Here is a 17,950-nt window from a genome sequence, read left to right as displayed (position 1 = left end):
TCCAATAAACCTACTCTTCTATTTTAACTTATTTTTGTGGCTATATAATAATTCTGTGTGTGAATGTACCTAACTCGTTTAACTGGTTCCTGTATTTGCAGCCTTTCCTATTATAAACAGTGTTGTAAAGAACATTTCTTATAGCTAAGTCTTTGCTCATATCCATGATTTTTTTCCTTCTGATAAAGTAGAATTTTTGGGCAAAATAGAATGCATTTTTGCGTACTTCCTAATAAAGAAAAGCAAGTTAACATTTTTGGCCACTAGTCATCACTAAGATAAAACTTTTTCTTCTTTTTTAGTGAACACTTGTCCTGCTCCTTCACCTTTTTCTTGCATGGAGACAGCAATGTTTGTACCAGTGTGGAAATTAACCAACATCAACCTGTATACCTTCTCAGTGAAGAGCATATCACCCTTGCTCAACAGTCTAATAGCCCATTTCAAGGTAGATTATTTTATTATATTAGGTATTTGATCTTTTATTGAAAGATCCTTATTGAACTTCATAATTTTACATTTGGGGATTGATGGAATTCCCCCTGATCTTTAGCCTAGTGATGATTTTGATGTCATTTACTTTTTTCTTCCCCATTAGAGTGTTAAGTCAGTGAAATAAATTTTTAAATACAGGTATTACCAAAAAATTCTTGACCGTGAATGGTGAAGTAGTTTAAAGTGTTCTTTTAGATAGCGTATTGGTTTTATATGTGTTAATGTTTTCAAGGTTATCTTGTGTGTCAGGTCATATAAGCCATATTTTGTTTGTTTTTGTTTTTTGAGACGGAGTTTCGCTCTGTCACCCAGGCTGGAGTGCAGTGGCGTGATCTCGGTTCACTGCAACCTCCACCTCCCGGATTCAAGCAATTCTCCTGCCTCAGCCTCCCTAGTAGCTGGGATTACAGGCGCTTTCCACCACGCCTGGCCAATTTTTGTATTTTTTTTAGTAGAACTGGGTCTCATCGTGTTGGCCAGGCTGGTCTTGAACACCTGACCTCAAGTCATCCACCTGCCTCGGCCTCCCACAGTGCTGGGATTATAGGTGTGAGTGAGCCACCATGCCTGGCCAGAGCCATGTGTGACATAGCTACAAAGGGACTTTTGGTACTATTTATACTATGAAAAAAGTTGAATTCTAGAAGAAATATTTTATAAGATTGCTGAATTGCCTTTAAGGCTTGGCAGTGTGTTCTTATTTTAACTTTAAACCTAATATTTGCTTTTTAAAGTTTACATGGCATTACATTATAAATATTTAGATTTATATATCTATATTGTTTTTCGTCAGATTGCTTTTTCTTAGAATGCTTTTTCTTAGTGGGAGTCAAAGTAAATTGAAGGATACACAAATATTCCCAGCTTCTGTTAAAATTCTTAGCGTTTGGGCAGACAATTTTTTTTTTGAGACAAAGTCTCCCTCTGTTGCCCAGGCTGGAGTGCAGTGGTGCCATCTTGGCTCATTGCAGCCTCTGCCTCCCAGGTTCAAACAGTTCTCCTGTCTCAGCCTCCCAAGTAGCTGGGATTGCAGGTGTGTGCCACCACACCCAGCTGATTTTTTTTGTATTTTATTAGAGACAGGATTTCACCATGTTGACCAGGCTGGTCTTGAACTCCTGACCTCAGGTGATCCACCCACCTCAGCCTCCCAAAATGCTGAGATTACAGGCGTGAGCCACTATGCCCAGCCTGGGCAGACAAATTTTTAACAGTTTATATAATAAACTCAGTGTTGTACTTTATCTTCACAGTAACGAAGTATAATAAGTTGATTTTTCTCTGGAATAGTTATTATTGGTTTCCTTTTCTTTTTTATAGTTGCGCGATTACTTGCCACATTGTTCACTGTGTTCTTATTTGGTAAAACAGTCTTTTGTTACTTATTTGATGTCTGCTTTGGGTTTCTAGTTATCTTATGCCCATTTGGACTAAATGGCACTCTCACAGGACAGGCATTCAAGATGTCTGATTCAGCTACAAAAAAATTAATTGGTGAATGGAAACAGTTCTATCCTATCTCATGTTGCTTGAAGGAGATGTCTGAAGAAAAACAGGAAGATATGGATTGGGAAGATGATTCTTTAGCTGCAGTAGAAGTTCTTGTTGGTATGGATCCTGAGTATTATTCCTAAGGGGAAACGCATGATTGTATGTATCAGTTATATTTTGCTGCATAACAAACAGGTCTAATAACTCAGTGGCTTTCAACACCAAAGATTTGTTCCTTATTTCCTGCTCACATTACTTAAGGGCTGCATCTTAGCTGGTTTGGCTCCATGTATCTGCTCATTCCGTAACTTAGGTTAAATGAATATCCCAGTAGCTAGGACATGCTGTTCTTATGAGAACAGAAGAATAATAGGGACTGAACCTAACCATGTAAGTGTACTCGGAGCTTCTGCTGGGATATGGTGTATGTTACATCTGCTCACATTGCATTAGACAAAACTAGTTAAATGGCCAAGCCAAAGTCATTGGGGCAGGGAAATACATTCTGTCTAGAGGGAAGCATGCTTAGGATGGGACAGTTAATTGTGAGTGAATTAATATTTGGAGGCTGAAAAGTTGACAACCTGTGTTATATGATCTTTTAACATTTGGTAAAACTATCACTTCCAATAACTTAAGAGACAGAAAATGTAACTAAAGAATTTATGACTTTGGCATGCTCTGCCTGCCAAAAGGGTCAGATTTTTGTATTTTTTTATTATTTATTTATTTATTTATTTTTATTTTTTTTGAGGCGGAGTCTCGCTCTGTTGCCCAGGCTGGAGTGCAATGGCACGATCTTGGCTCACTGCAACCTCCTCCGCCTCCCAGGTTCAAGCGCTTTTCCTGCCTCAGTCTTGCTAGTAGCTGGGATTACCGGTGCATGCCACCATGCCCACTTGATTTTTGTAATTTTAGTAGAGATGGGGTTTTGCCGTGTTGGCCAGGCTGGTCTCAAATTCCTGACCTCAAGTGATCCACCTACCTTGGCCTCCCAGAGTGCTGGGATTACTGGCATGAGCCACCACGCCGAGCCTAAAAGGGTCAGATTTTTTCAGATTGGCTGTATTGTCTATGTCCTCTCATTCAGGGACCCAGGTTAACAAAGTAGCCATATCTGGGACATGTTAATCTCATAGCAGAAGACAGAAGTGAGAGAAGCTGCACTGACCCTGCAGGCACATTTAAAGCTTCTGTTAGGATGTGGCTTATATCACATGCTTACATTCCAGAGCAAGTTACATAGCCTGACAATGGAGTGAAGACATATACTCTACCTCAGAGAGGCATGAGAGGAGGCATGGAGAAAGTATAATTTAGCAGATAATTGGAATTAGAATCAATCATATTGTATTTAAGGGAATCTAATGGTAATGTTATACATGAAAATCACCTCATTTCATCTTTTTTTTTTTTTTTGAGACGGAATCTCGCTCTGTCGCTGCCCAGGCTGGATTGCAATGGCGCGATCTCTGCTCACTGCAACCTCCACCTCCTGGGCTCAAGCAGTTCTCCTGTCTCACCCTCCCGAGTAGCTGGGATTACAGGTGCCTGCCACCAAGCCCAGCTAAATTTTGTATTTTTAGTAGAGATGGGGTTTAGCCATGTTGGCCAGGCTGCTCTTGAACTCCTTACTTCAAATGACCCACCCGCCTCGGCCTCCCAAAGTGCTAGGATTACAGGTGTGAGCCACCACTCCTGGCCTGTTTTTTTTTGTTGTTGTCTGTTTTTTTTAAGAAAAAGATTACCAGTGTTCACTTTTAATAAACACATTACTACCAGAGCAGTTGTGACAAAAATGGAAAAAACACACATTTTTTAGGCTTTTAATATAGAGGCATATAGAAAAGTAAGTAGAAAATGGTTTGTAATTCTGGTGTCCAGATTACCTTTGTTAAACTTAAAAAATAAAATTGAAAAAGTAATACACATTAAGTTGGTCAGAGATGCAAATAAAGATTTAAAAAGCACATTTCTAGAAATCTAAAAAATTAAAAGGAAAGCTGCCTTTTTCCAAATCTCTCTCAGCAAAGGTAACCACCACTGACAGTTTATTGTGGTTTCTTCTAAAAAAAAAAAAAAAAAAAAAAAAACTCATGCCAAAGAAGCTTATATTTATAAAAATGTATTTTTATTTGTATAAATGTGATACCTACTTTTCCATTATAGTACTTTTGAGTGAAACTAATTCACTAGTCACAAACGTAATTGGTTTTCCTGTCCCATTTTTTTCCTTTCAGCTGGTGTCCGAATGATCTACCCAGCATGCTTTGTTCTAGTCCCTCAGTCAGACATTCCTACTCCTAGCCCTGTGGGATCCACTCACTGTTCATCTTCTTGCTTGGGTGTCCACCAAGTGCCTGCTTCCACAAGAGATCCTGCTATGTCTTCGGTTACGCTTACACCACCTACATCTCCTGAGGAAGTCCAAACAGGTACAGCAGTAATTTGTCTCATCAGCTCTGGTAATCTGTTATTTTGTGTATAGTAAGTACTTAAGAAATAATTTATTTTGAAATAGTTTCAAACTTCTTGAGACGTTACAAGTGTAGTACAAGTAATTTCTTTAGCCAGATTTCCAAACTGTTATTATTTACTCCATCACCCTCTCTGTATGTATGCACATTCATTATCATTGGTCTTTTTCTGAACCATTTGAGAACAAGCTACAGACATGATGTCCCATCACTCCTGTGTACTCAGTGTATTTCCCAGAATTAAGGACACTCTCCTATACAACTATTACTCGGTCCTCTTAGAAAGTCAGCATTGATACACTGCCGTCCAGTTTGCATCCCCTGTTTTAGATATTTTGCTTTCTGTATTTAAAAGTAGCGTGCTTTTATTTTTAAAGGTTTGTGTGTTTATCTATAATTAAAATTTACTCCAACAGAGCAGCTCATTGCTGTGTTCTAATTCTTAGCCCTTAAGTCCTACAAAAATAAACCCAAGCTTTTACAGTAACTGTCAATACAGAACTAAAGCGTTTTAGCTATTAAAAGGGGTTTAGTTACCAAGGTGCTTATTTTCAGCAAAATGCCCTGTCACTCAAGAACATACGCATATACTAAAGTTCTGACCCACCGATTCATGCAACAGGTTTATATCCCTGCCCTCCCTCCATCTACCTTTAAAACAAAAACACAGAAGAACTTTTTACATTGGAGGAGAAACATACAAAAACACAGAAAAGCTTTTTACAGTGGAGGGGAAATATGCTCATGCTCAGCTGACCTTACAAAAAAGACTGTCTGATTTCCAACAAAATGAGAACACTAAAGTGTTTGGCTAAAATCCAGCAATGATTGACTGACCCACGTCAGAGGCTGGCAGGGACAGAAGGGCCAGAGTGCTGCCGCTGCAGGGGCTCATCCTGGGCTCCAAACCCCAACTTGATGTGGAAGCCAGGCTCTCTGCAGCAGCTCCATGGCTGGTGTCCAGGGCCCCTTCGCACTACTCCTAAGTCCTTCCAGTCTACCCACCTCTGGCCAGCCCCTGACCTTGATGATGTCACTCTGGGCATCAGGGTAGTCTGGTTTGCTTATACAGCATGATCCATGGGACGATCTTCCTTGCCTTCAGCCCACCTCCCCCCACATGCCACCGTGTGTTGGCCTTACCTGGCTCCTGAGAACCCCACTCTTGGTACTGAGAGTGGTAGGTTACAGAGATGTACTTGATTGCCACATTGCCTAATGAGATCTGGTTCCAAAAAGTAGCATGCTTTTTATCTCAAAATATAAATAATTTTACCAGATAGCTGGAGCAGCTTGTATCACAAATTAATAAAAAACCCAGATAATGTTACTTGAAACCTACGTTTGTTCTCCTACAGCCTGTTCTTTTGTTTTGTTTTCAGTTGATCCTCAGTCTGCCCAGAAGTGGGTCAAATTTTCTTCAGTATCTGATGGCTTCAACTCCGATAGTACTAGCCACCATGGTGGGAAAATACCCAGAAAATTAGCAAATCATGTGGTGGATAGAGTTTGGCAAGAATGCAATATGAACAGAGCACAGAACAAGTGTGTATTTTCATTTATAAGTTCAAAAATTTGTATGTTGATAATTACTTATAATTAGAAGATATCTAAAGTATAAGCAGTCATTTGATTTTTCTTTAGCTCATAATGTTGATCTTTAAAATTAATTTTAATGCTACATTCAGGTTTAATAGAAAATTTTATGAATTCTAAAGAATTTTGTAACTTTAAATCTTAGGAGGAAGTATTCTGCTTCATCAGGTGGTCTATGCGAAGAAGCGACAGCTGCTAAAGTGGCATCCTGGGATTTTGTTGAAGCCACACAAAGAACAAATTGCAGTTGTTTGAGGTAGATTATTTCCTGATTGATTGATGCCTATGTGTGATAGTTTCTTATGCCACTGAATGCTTATGCCCACTTTATTTGAAATAGCTTACATGAACATGATGTTAGGATTTTTTTCAAAAGAAAATTCAAGAAAAATATTTCAGGAATTTGAAGCTGATTATAGAAGTACATGTAAATAAAGCTTTCAGTTCATTCACTGTTATCAGAGGCAGACTCTGAAAGTTTTGTTTCCTAGTAGCTAAATAAAAGACAATTTTATATGGAGCTATGGTATATATAGTATCTATAAGGTATACAAGGCATATAAATCTCTTGAGAAAAGCATTCCTTCCTCAATGGCGCTGCCTGAGAAATTTCTCACGAGAGTTCTTTCTTTTTTAAAAAATGAAGAGACAGGCTCTTGCTTTATTACCTAGGCTGGAGTGATCATGGCTCACTGCAGCCTCAAACTCCTGGCCTCAGGCGATCCTCCTGCCCCAGCCTCCCAAGTAGCTGGGGTTACAGGCATGTGCCACCACACCTGGCTAATTAAAAGAAAAAAAAAATTCGTAGAGAGGGGATCTTGGTATGTTGTCCAGGCTGGTTTTGAACTCCTAGCCTCAAACAATCCTCCCCTTGGCTTTCCAAAGTGCTAGGATTACAGGTGTGAGCCACCATACCTGGCCTACAGTAATCTTTTTTTGTTTTTTGAGACGGAGTCTTGCACTGTCCCCTGGGCTGGAGTGCAATGGCGCAATCTCGGCTCACTGCAAGCTCCACCTCCCGGGTTCATGCCATTCTCCTGCCTCAGCCTCCCAAGTAGCTGGGACTACAGGTGCCTGCCACCATGCCCAGCTAATTTTTTTTTTTTTTTAAATAGAGACAGGGTTTCACTGTGTTAGCCAGGATGGTCTCAATCTCCTGACCTCATGGTACAATCTTTTTTTTAATAGCAAATACAGTGTTGGGTTTTGAAGAGTAATTTCTTTTTTTTTTAAGCTTTTATTTTTGGTTCAGGGTTACATGTGCAGGTTTGTGAAATAGGTAAACTCATGTCACAAGGGTTTGCTGTATAGATTATTTTGTCACTCAGATACTAAGCCTAGTACCCAGTAGTTACTTTTTCTGCTCCTGTCCCTTCTCCCAGCCTCCACCCTCAAGTAGACCCCAGTGTCTGTTGGACCCTTTGTGTCCATGAGTTCTCATCATTTAGCTACTACTTATAGGTGAGGACAGGCAGTAATTGGCTTTCTGTTGCTGTGCTAAGGATAATGACCTCCAGCTTCATCCATGTTCCTGCAGATGACATGATCTCATTCTTTTTTTATGGCTGCACAGTATTCCATGGTGTATATGTACCACATTTTCTTTATCCAGTCTGTCATTGATGGGCATTTAGGTTGATTCCATGTCTTTGCTATTGTGAATAGTGCTGCAGTGAACATTCGCATATATGTGTCTTTATGGTAGAATGATTTATATTCCCTGGGTATATAACCCAGTAATGGGATTGCTGGGTCGGATGGTAGTTGTAGCTCTTTGAGGAATCACCACTGCTTTCCACAATGGTTGAACTATTTTCACTCCCACCAACAGTGTATAAATGTTTCCTTCTCAACCTCACCAGCATCTGTTATTTTTTGACTTTCTAATAATAGCCATTCTGACTGGTGTGAGATGTTATCTCATTATGGTTTTGATTTGCATTTCTCTAATGATCAGTGATGTTGAGCTTTTTTACATATGTATGTTGGCTGCACATATGTCATCTTTTGAAAAGTTTTCATGTCCTTTGCCCACTTTTTAATAGGATTTTTTTTTATAAATTTAAGATTTTTTAGATACTGGATGTTAGACATTTGTCAGCATAGTTTGCAAAACTTTTCTCCCATTATGTAGGTTATCTGTTTAGTCTGTTGATAATTTCTGTTGCTGTGCAAATGCTCTTTAGTTTAATTAGATCCCATTTGTCAGTTTTTGCTTTTGTTGTGATTGCTTTTGACATCTTTGTCATGAAACTTTTGCCCATTTCTGTGTCCAGAAGGGTATTGTCTAGGTTGTCTTACAGGGTTTTTATAGTTTTGGGTTTTACATTTAAGTCTTTAATCCATCTTGAGTTGATGCTTATGTATTGTGTAAGGAAGGGGTCCGATTTCAGTCATCTGCATATGGCTAGCCAGTTATACCAGCACCATTTATTGAATAGGGAGTCCTTTCCCCGTTGCTTGTTTTTGTGAGCTTTGTCAAAGATCAGATGGTTGTGGCAGTGCAGCCTTATTTCTGGGCTCTCTATTCTGTTTCATTGGTCTATGTGTCTGTTTTAGTACCAGTACCATGCTGTTTTGGTAACCGTAGTCCTGTAGTATCGTTTAAGCCAGGTAACATGATGCCTCCAGCATTGTTCTTTTTGCTTAGGATTGCCTTGGCTGTTTGGGCTCTTTTTGGATTTCATACAAATTTTAAAACAGTTTTTCCTAGTTCTGTGAAGAATGTCATTGGTAGTTTGATAAGAATAGCATTGAATCCAAATTGCTTTGGGCAGTATGGCTATTTTAAGGATATTGATTCTTCCTATCTATGAGCATGGAATGTTTTTCTGGTTTTTTGCATCATCTCTGATTTCTTTGAGCAGTGTTTTGTAATTCTTATTGTAGAGATCTTTAACCTCTCTGGTTAGCTGTATTCCCAGTTATTTTACTCTTTGTGGCAGATGCGAATGGGATTGCATTTCTGATTTGGCTCTCAGCTTGGCTGTTGTTGGTATATAGGGATGCTAGTGATTTTTGTACAGTGATTTTGTATCCTGAAATTTTACTGAAGTTACCAGCTGAGGGAGCTTTTGGGCCGCGACTGTGGGGTTTTCCAGGTCTAGAATCATGTTGTCTGCCAACAGGGATAGTTTTGCTTCCTTTCTTCCTATTTGAATGCCCTTTATTTTTTTCTCCCTGATTCTTCTGGCCAGGGCTTCCAATACTATTTTGAATAGGAGTGAGACGAGGCATTCTTATCTTGTGCCACTTTTCAAGGGGAATGCTTCCAACTACAGTCTTTTTTTTTTTTTTTAATGGTAAATACAGTGCTGGGTTTTGTGGAGTAATTTCTTATAACATTCTTTGGGCAGCTGTAGGTGAAATGTTGAAATAAGATTCAGAAAATAGGATTCTATCAGGGAAAAACTGTCACAAGGGAGCAAAACTGTCAAAGCATGACAAAACCGTCATGCTTTCTAATGGACTATATTGGTGGAATGATTGGTAGAAGAATAGATGAACGTGGAATTCTTTAGAAATTTATTTAGTTTATATATTAAAGCCTTTTCATAAGATTTGGTTGTGAGAAGTTTTAAAATTATGTTGCCTAGGGTTTATTATTTTATCCTGCAGATTAAACATAGATCATAGGCTTTTGCAGTCAAGTAAACAACAATGGCCTTGACATCCCTAGTCAGAATTTGTGATGGAATAGATGGTCACCTGTCTTTCTCATGGAAGTGAACCAAAGAAATGGAGTGCCTGCAGGTTAGGGCCAAGGTTTTTCTTACATTCGCTCTGTTGGTTTGAATATATAATAACAGACTGTCTCAAGTGTGCTGTTATGTTTTTGCATAAATTGAATATTCTTATGGAGGCTCTTTGGATTAAAGAATATGTAATTTTTTAAAGTCTGGCAACTTTGTTGAAAATTTACCTCTGTTAGAGAGATTGAAATAAAAACAAGGATATATTTAGCTATTGTTTAGCAGTTTAAAATAGCTAAAAAACCACACCTAATCTGAACATAATTTGTATAAGAATGGGGGTCAGCAAACTGTGATGAATTCGCCATATGCCCACTGCCTGTTTTGTATGGCCTGTAAGCTGAAAATGATTTTTTTTATTTGTTTGAGACAATGTCTCGCAGACGGGAGTGCAATGGCGTGATCTCTGCTCACTGCAACCTCCGCCTCCCAGGTTCAAGCAGTTCTCTTGCCTTAGCGTTCCGAATAGCCAGAACTACAGGCATGCGCCACCACACCTGGCTAATTTTTTGTATTATTTAGTAGAGACGGGGTTTCACCATGTTGGTCAGTCTGGTCTCAAACTCCTGACCTCAGGTAATCCATCTGCCTTGGCCTCCCAAAGTGTTGGGATTATAGGTGTGAGCCACCATGCCCAGCCAACTGAAAATAATTTTTACATTTTTTAAAAGTTGAAAAAAATAAAGAATGTTTTATGGTATGTGAAAGTTGTGTGAAATTCAGATTTCAGTATTGATAAATAAGGATTTATTAGAACACAGCCACGTTCATTTATTTACATATTGTCTGTGGTCACTTTTGCCCCACAGTGGCAGAGTTGAATAGTGGTGACACAGACTCGCCCCCAGGGGATAAAATATTTACTCTCTGGTTCCCTACAGAAAAAGTTTGCTAATCCCTGGTCTAAGACTAAAAGAATGCTTAAATGTAATTAGGCTTTTCCAGAACTACCATTTGACCGAGCAATCCTATTACTGGATATATTTATCTAGAGGAATATAAAGCATTCTGTCATAAAGACACATGCATGGGAATGTTCGTTGCAGCCCTATTCACAATAACAAAGACATGGAATCAACCTAAGTGCTCATCATTGACAGCCTGGATAAAGAAAATGTGCATGTACACCATGGAATACTGTGCAGCCATAAAAAAGAATGAGATCATGTCTTCTGCAGGAACATGAATGGAGCTGGCGGTCATTTTCCTTAGCAAACTAATGCAGGAACTGAAAATTAAATATTGCCTGTTCTCACTTATAAGTGGGAGCTAAATGATGAGAACTCATGGACACAAAGAAGGGAACAACAGACACTGGGTGCAGTGGAGGCTGGGAGGAGGGAGAGGAACAGAAAAAATAACTATTGGATACTAGACCTTTAATACCTGTGTGATGAAATAATCTGTAAACAAAGCCCTATGATGTGAGTTTACCTATATAACAAACCTGCGCATTTACCCCTGAACCTAAAATAAAAGTTAAGAAAAAAATAAATTAGGATTTTCTTTCCCACTAGTGGAATTTTTATCAAATAATTCTTTTTTAGTTCCTAAACTAGACTTTTTTATTCTTTTTGAAAAGGTGGATTTTAAGTATTTTGTCTAAAATGGTTTTAGAGGAAGGCATTAAAATATGCATGTTGGCAACATAGGTTTAAATTCTTGGTCTTCAAGCTGAACTTTTATTTTTAAAAAGTTATTTTCTTTTGTCCAGGTGCAGTGGCTTATGCCTGTAATCCCAGCACTTTGGGTTGCTGAGGCAGGTGGATCACGTGAGGTCAGGGGTTCAAGACCAGCCTGGCCAACATGGTGAAATACCATCTCTACTAAAAATACAAAAATTAGCCAGGCATGGTGGCACACGCCTGTAATCCCAGCTACTCAGGAGGCTGAGGCAGGAGAATCGCTTGAACCCGGAACGCAGAGGGTGCAGTGAGCCAGGATGGCGTCACTGCACTTCAGTGTTGGCGGCAGAGCGAGACTCTGTCTCAAAAAAAAAACATCATTTTAAAAAATATTTTCAGAAATTTCTCACAGGCATATAGAGATTTAATATACTAAAATTTTACATAATCGATACATGTGACTTGCTTTGGTTAGTTTGCTCCTTTAGTAAATACAGCATTTCTAATCATTTACTTAAAAAAAATTAGTATTACATTTTGTACTTTAGGTTCTCTGCCTACCACAAATCTAGCTTATTTCTTAAGTGAAGGTAAGACAGACAGTGAGCTACCACATGTGTATCCTCTTTGCCATAGAATATATAGGAGGTTGGGGCATACATTGATAACTGACTCTGTTAATCGGCCTGTAGCTCGCTCTCAAATCCATTTCTGCTTTTTCTCTGTTCTGTTCTGTATTGCAGGGAATTAAATTTCCTAGACTCCTTTTCTTTCTGGAGTTGGCTAATAGGAGGCACTAACAGAAGATTGGAGGGTGAGAGGAGGGAAGAAGCCAGGGTCTTTCCCCAGTCCCTTTTTGAGCCAACTCCAGCAGCAGCTCCCTTGTGTCCTATTAACACAGCCCCTTCCTCATGGTCCCAGTTACTACTGAGCAGATCCTGCTATAGTTCTAGCACCATCCTGAGCTTCTGGGATATGGTGAGACTACATCATCTTATTGTCCTTTCAGTGCTAGAAGTCATAGAAGCTCCCTGCTGTTACTAGTCTCTGGGTTTCCTCACTTTCCTCTGTTTTGTATAACCAGTTCTCTATAGTGAATTTCTTCTGTGTGCAAGATAGGCCTGGATCCTGCCTGATAACATTGGCTTCTCTTAAAAATTGATTTGGGAAGAAAAAAAATTCTTAACTGTAACAGACAATTTACACGAATATAAATTATTATTATTATTATTATTATTATTATTAATTTTTTTTTTTTTTTTTTTTTTTTTTTTTTTTTTTTTTTTGAGACGGAGTCTCACTCTGTCACCCAGGCTGGAGTGCAGTGGTGCAATCTCGGCTCACTGCAAGCTCCACCTCCCGGGTTCACGCCATTCTCCTGCCTCAGCCTCTCCAAGTAGCTGGGACTACAGGCGCCCGCCACCACGCCTGGCTAATTTTTTTGTATTTTTAGTAGAGACGGGGTTTCACCGTGGTCTCAATCTCCTGACCTCGTGATCCGCCCGCCTCGGCCTTCCAAAGTGCTGGGATGACAAGCGTGAGCCACCGTGCCAGGCTGAATATAAATTATTTTAAGAAATTTAAGGTCTATGAATAAAGCCTAAGTTCCCCTTGACCATCCTTTCACTCCCCCAAGCCTACTCACTCTCCCTAGAAGTGGCTAGTTGCCAATTAGATACTATTTCTCCATACTTAATTTTATGTATTCTCCTCTCAACACATAAATATTATTATTTTTTTTAGAGACTAGCTGTGTTGCCCAGGCTGGAGTGCAGTAATGAAATCATGGCTCATTATAGCCTCAAACTCCTGGGCTCAAATGATCTTCCTGCCTCAATCTCCCAACTAGCTAGAACTACAGGTGTGTGCCACAATGCTCGGATAATTTTTAAATATTTTGTAGAGATGGGGTCATGCTATGTTGCCCAGGCTGGTCTTGAACTCTTGGGCTCAAGTGATCTTCCTGCCTCAGCCTCCCAAAGTGCTGAGATTACAGGCATGAGCCACCATGCCTGGCCTCACATAAGTATTCTGATTTATTTTTCACAGCTAATTTTTTTCACTAAATGTGCCTCAGATCTTTCCATATTAGTTACTTATATAGCTCTGCTTCATTGTTTAAAAATTTTCCTGGGGCTGGGTGTGGTGGCTCATGCCTGTAATCCCAGCAATTTGGGAGGCCAAGGGAGAAGGATTGCTTGGGGCCAGGAGTTCAAGACTAGCCTGGACAATGTAGTGATACTCTCTTTTTTAAAAGAAAAATGAAAAAAATGTTGTTAATATTCCACTGAGTGGAAGTATCATAGTTTATGTATAATCATTCTGGATTTGATAGACATACAGTTTGTTTCCATAGGTATTTTTTGCTTGTGCTTACTTTAAAAAAAAGTAATACTGCTGTAACTATCAATTATTTAGTAGGTTTTTTTGAATCCTTACTCTGTGACAGAAGGTGTCTTAGGCTCAGAATACACTAGCTAACAAAGCTCCTGCTATTATGAAGCCTGCATTCTATTGGAAGTGAGGCAGATAATTTGTTTTTAAGAATAATTTTTTTTTTTTTTTTTTTTTTGAGACAGTCTTGCTCTGTTGCCCAGGCTGAAGTGCAGTGATGCCATCTCGGCTCACTGCAACCTCCTTCTCCTGGGTTGAGGGGATTCTTGTGCCTCAGCCTCCTGAGTAGCTGGTACTACAGTTATATACCACCACATCCAGATTAATTTTTGTGTTTTTAGTAGAGATGGGGTTTTACCATGTTGGCCAGGCTGGTCTCAAACTCTGACCTCAAATGATCCACCTACCTTGGCCTCCCAAAGTGCTGGGATTACAGATGTGAGCCACTGTGCCCAGCCTTAAGAAGGATTTTAAATCCTTTTTAAATTTGAATGAGTGCTGGGAAGGAAATAAACTAGGTGGGTGATGTGATAAAGAGTTGTAGGCGAGAGGGCTATTTAAGTACGTGTGACATCAAAAAAGACTCTACCAATTTTACTCGCGCTTTTTGCATATAGAAAATGTTTGTTTTTCTTGTGATTTCACTGATCTGAGAACTATCCTCAAAATTATTTTTTGCCATTATAATAAGTGAGAAGCATAAAATTGTTGCATTTTTCATTAGCGAGATTGAATAGCGCACATTTACTGATACTAGAGTTTAGTGTGGTGGAATATTCATAGGAAAACTGCACATAGAAAGCAGGCTGCTAAGTAAAAAGCAGTACATTAAATTTCACGTTAACATTAAAGTACTGCATACCTAACATCAATAGGAAAAAATAATCTAAAAGGATTACTCTGTTGGTTTGTGCTTTGAGGACAATTTCTTTTTTTTACAAAGATTGCTCAATGTGGTTGTGTTCTAGCATGAAATTCAGTTGTTTGGCCGGGCGCGGTGGTTCATGCCTGTAATCCCAGCACTTTGGGAGGCCGAGGCGGGCGGATCACAAGGTCAGGAGATTGAGACCATCCTGGCTAATGCAGTGAAACCCTGTTTCTACTAAAAGTACAAAAAAATTAGCCAGGCTTGGTGGTGGGCGCCTGTAGTCCCAGCTACTCGGGAGGCTGAGGCGGGAGAATGGCATGAACCCGGCAGGCAGAGCTTGCAGTAAGCCGAGATTGCGCCACTGCACTCCAGCCTGGGTGACAGAGCGAGACTCCATCTCAAAAAAAAGAAAAAAAGAAAAGAAATTCAATTGTACTCTGTAAAGAAACTAGCTTTTAGAAAGAGGTCTGTATAGAAGAAAAGGGCTGATTTAATGTTGTCAAAAATTTAGAGAACCATTGCTATTTGTATGTAGCCCTAGTTAATAGTTTCTTACTCTTAATAGCTGGGTAAGTGAATGTATGGCCATTTACTTTTCACATCCCTCGTATACTTGGGACATAACTAAATAGTTCATCTCAGATGAATGGAGATCCTGTTTCTCCTACTGCCTTGCATAAAATAGACTAATTCTCAAACTTTTTTGTCTCAGAACTTTACAGTCTTAAAAAATTACTGAAGACTGCAAAGTACGTTTATTACATTATTTATATTTTAGAGAAATTTTAAAGCACCACTTATTAAAAATAACAGTAATCTCAGTGCATATTAACATGAATAAAATACACATCCACTATATTTTCCAAAACAGTAGCAAAAAAACTAATTGAGTGGCATTGTTTTACAGTTGTGCAAGTCTCTTTAATACTGAGTGTAGTAAGATAGTTGAATTCTTATATCTGCTTCTGCATTCAGCCTATTGCTGGATATTGTCTTGGTTGAAGTATATGAAGAAAATCCAGCCTCATGTAGCTATGCAATTGGAGGAGGAAAGAGAGTGTTTTAATAACTTTTTCAGATAATTGTGGATATTCTTTGGTACTACACCAAAAATTGACAAGTGATAGTTTCTTAAAGGTTGGTTGGAATGTGGAATCTAAAGCTCTGTCAGTAGTTGTACTTCACTAATAACTGAATGGATCTTTCCATTTTGTAACATCATGCATTGGTCATTTGAAAAATATCAGTTCACTGGGTTATACAGATCTGAATGTTGGCACATTTTGTTATATATACTCATCTCTAAATATCCGTGTAGGATCGATATTCTGGAACCCTCACAGATAACAAAATCTACGGATGCTCAAGAAGTTAGTATTCATATAACCCATATACATCCTTCAGTATTCTTTTTTTTTTTTTTTTTTTTTGAGACAGGGTCTTCACCTCTGTTACCAGGCTGGAGTGCAGTGGTGTGATCTTGGCTTACTGCAACCTGCACCTCCCTGGCTCAAGTGATTTTTGTGCCTCAGCCTCCCAAGTAGCTAGGACTACAGGCATGCGCCACCATGCCCAGCTAACTTTTTGTTTGTGTGTATTCGTAATAGAGATTGGGTTTCACCATGTTGGCCAGGCTGGTCTTGAACTCCTGGCCTCAAGTGATCCACCCACCTCAGCCTCCCAAAGTGTTGGGGTTACAGGCATGAGCCCCTGTACCTGGCCCTTCAGTATAGTTTAAATAATCTCTAGTTTGTTTATAATACCTAATACAATGTGTTACGTAAGTAGTTGTTATACCGTATTGTTTTTACAATTTATATTATTTTTTATTGTTGTACTGTTAACTTTTCATTTTTGAAAAATAATATTTTTCATCTGTGGTTGGTTGAATTTGAGGATGTGGAATTCAGCCAATTCAGAGTATCAAAATATTTCATTCATTAATATTACCAGTGATCTCACCTGAAAAGTATTTAAGTATTAGAAAGCTCAAGCTCACTGTGTCAGATACAGTTTTCCAAAATTCTAAATATTGCAGTGGTACCAACTGTATTAGCAGTAGTAGTCATTGTTTAGCAGTCAAGCTCAAAATGATTAGTTCTTCCTTAAACGACAAACTCATTTTGTTCATGTTTGATAACCTAATAAACAAATCTGCCAAATGACCAAATATGGATAATCTTAGTTTATCTACCAGTCTTTGTTCTTCAAATGGTGTTTCATGAAAAAAGCTAGTTTCAGCTTGTAACTCAAACAATTGTACAAGCCCTTTTCCTCAAAATAGCCATTGTACTTCAAATCTATAGCAGAAATGCTTTATATGCACTTCCTATTTCTTTATACAGAGTGTAAAAAGATGTGTATAAGGATTGAGATTAATAAAAATTATTTTTACTGTCTTCATGAAGGACATTCTTAAGTGATACTGTCATAGAAAATAAACTGAATGTGTGCTGGTGGAGAAAGCAATGACTGCTTCTGCTGGTACAGTTGGTACCACTCCCTTTGATTCATGTTCAGTTGCCAGAAGTTTTGCTGCCTATTGTTTTTTTCACCATCTTTGTAAATTTCAACATAATAAAAAAGGCAGATAGTGTCTTGGTGCTATTATGAAAATAGTTTTGAACCCCTGTAGCCCCTGAAAAGGAGGGTTCATGGACCATACTTTGAATTTAGTAGACAGTCAAATATTTGAATAATTGATGAGTTAATGATACTGTTGTTTTTTCCTTTTTATATTCTTTTTTTCAGTTTCTTCTCTTGATTTAGAAGTTTGATGTTCTATTTTTATTCTTTTGTTAATTGAATTAATCATTTATTGTGCCTGCTTTCCTTAAAGTCTAAAGTTAGAGTCTACGTTCTTTTTATGGAATGAACAAGGACCTTGGAATACTTTAATCTTGCTCCTCAAATCTTTCATGCTTTTTTTTTTTTTTTTTTGTAGCATTTTAGTTCTGCTCTGTTTTGTTATTAGAAGCTTCAACGGCCGGGCGCGGTGGCTCACGCTTGTAATCCCAGCACTTTGGGAGGCTGAGGCGGGCAGATCACGAGGTCAGGAGATCGAGACCACGGTGAAACCCTGTCTCTACTAAAAATACAAAAAATTAGCCGGGCGTGGTGGCGGGCGCCTGTAGTCCCAGCTACTTGGAGAGGCTGAGGCAGGAGAATGGTGTGAACCCGGGAGGCGGAGCTTGCAGTGAGCCGAGATCGCGCCACTGCACTCCAGCCTGGGCGACAGAGCGAGACTCCATC

At 38.9% G+C, this 17,950-nt stretch overlaps 1 protein-coding gene across 2 annotated transcripts in view; it reads left to right on the top strand.

The window, feature by feature from the left end:
- The window catches only part of MED13 (mediator complex subunit 13), a 128,489-nt gene that overhangs the window by 35,276 nt on the left and 75,263 nt on the right, over positions 1 to 17,950 (top strand). For both annotated transcript variants that reach the window (XM_032162887.2, XM_032162888.2), the window contains exons 4-8: positions 303 to 448; positions 1,906 to 2,103; positions 4,227 to 4,421; positions 5,846 to 6,008; positions 6,205 to 6,315. In XM_032162887.2, coding sequence (XP_032018778.1) covers positions 303 to 448; positions 1,906 to 2,103; positions 4,227 to 4,421; positions 5,846 to 6,008; positions 6,205 to 6,315 — 813 coding nt within the window. The remainder of the gene's footprint in view (positions 1 to 302; positions 449 to 1,905; positions 2,104 to 4,226; positions 4,422 to 5,845; positions 6,009 to 6,204; positions 6,316 to 17,950) is intronic.

The sequence above is a fragment of the Hylobates moloch genome, unplaced genomic scaffold (genome assembly GCF_009828535.3).
Source record: "Hylobates moloch isolate HMO894 unplaced genomic scaffold, HMol_V3 SCAFFOLD_10, whole genome shotgun sequence".
NCBI lineage: Eukaryota > Metazoa > Chordata > Mammalia > Primates > Hylobatidae > Hylobates > Hylobates moloch.
Note: the sequence above shows the minus strand (reverse complement) of the source record. Positions and strands in the feature narration are given on the sequence as shown.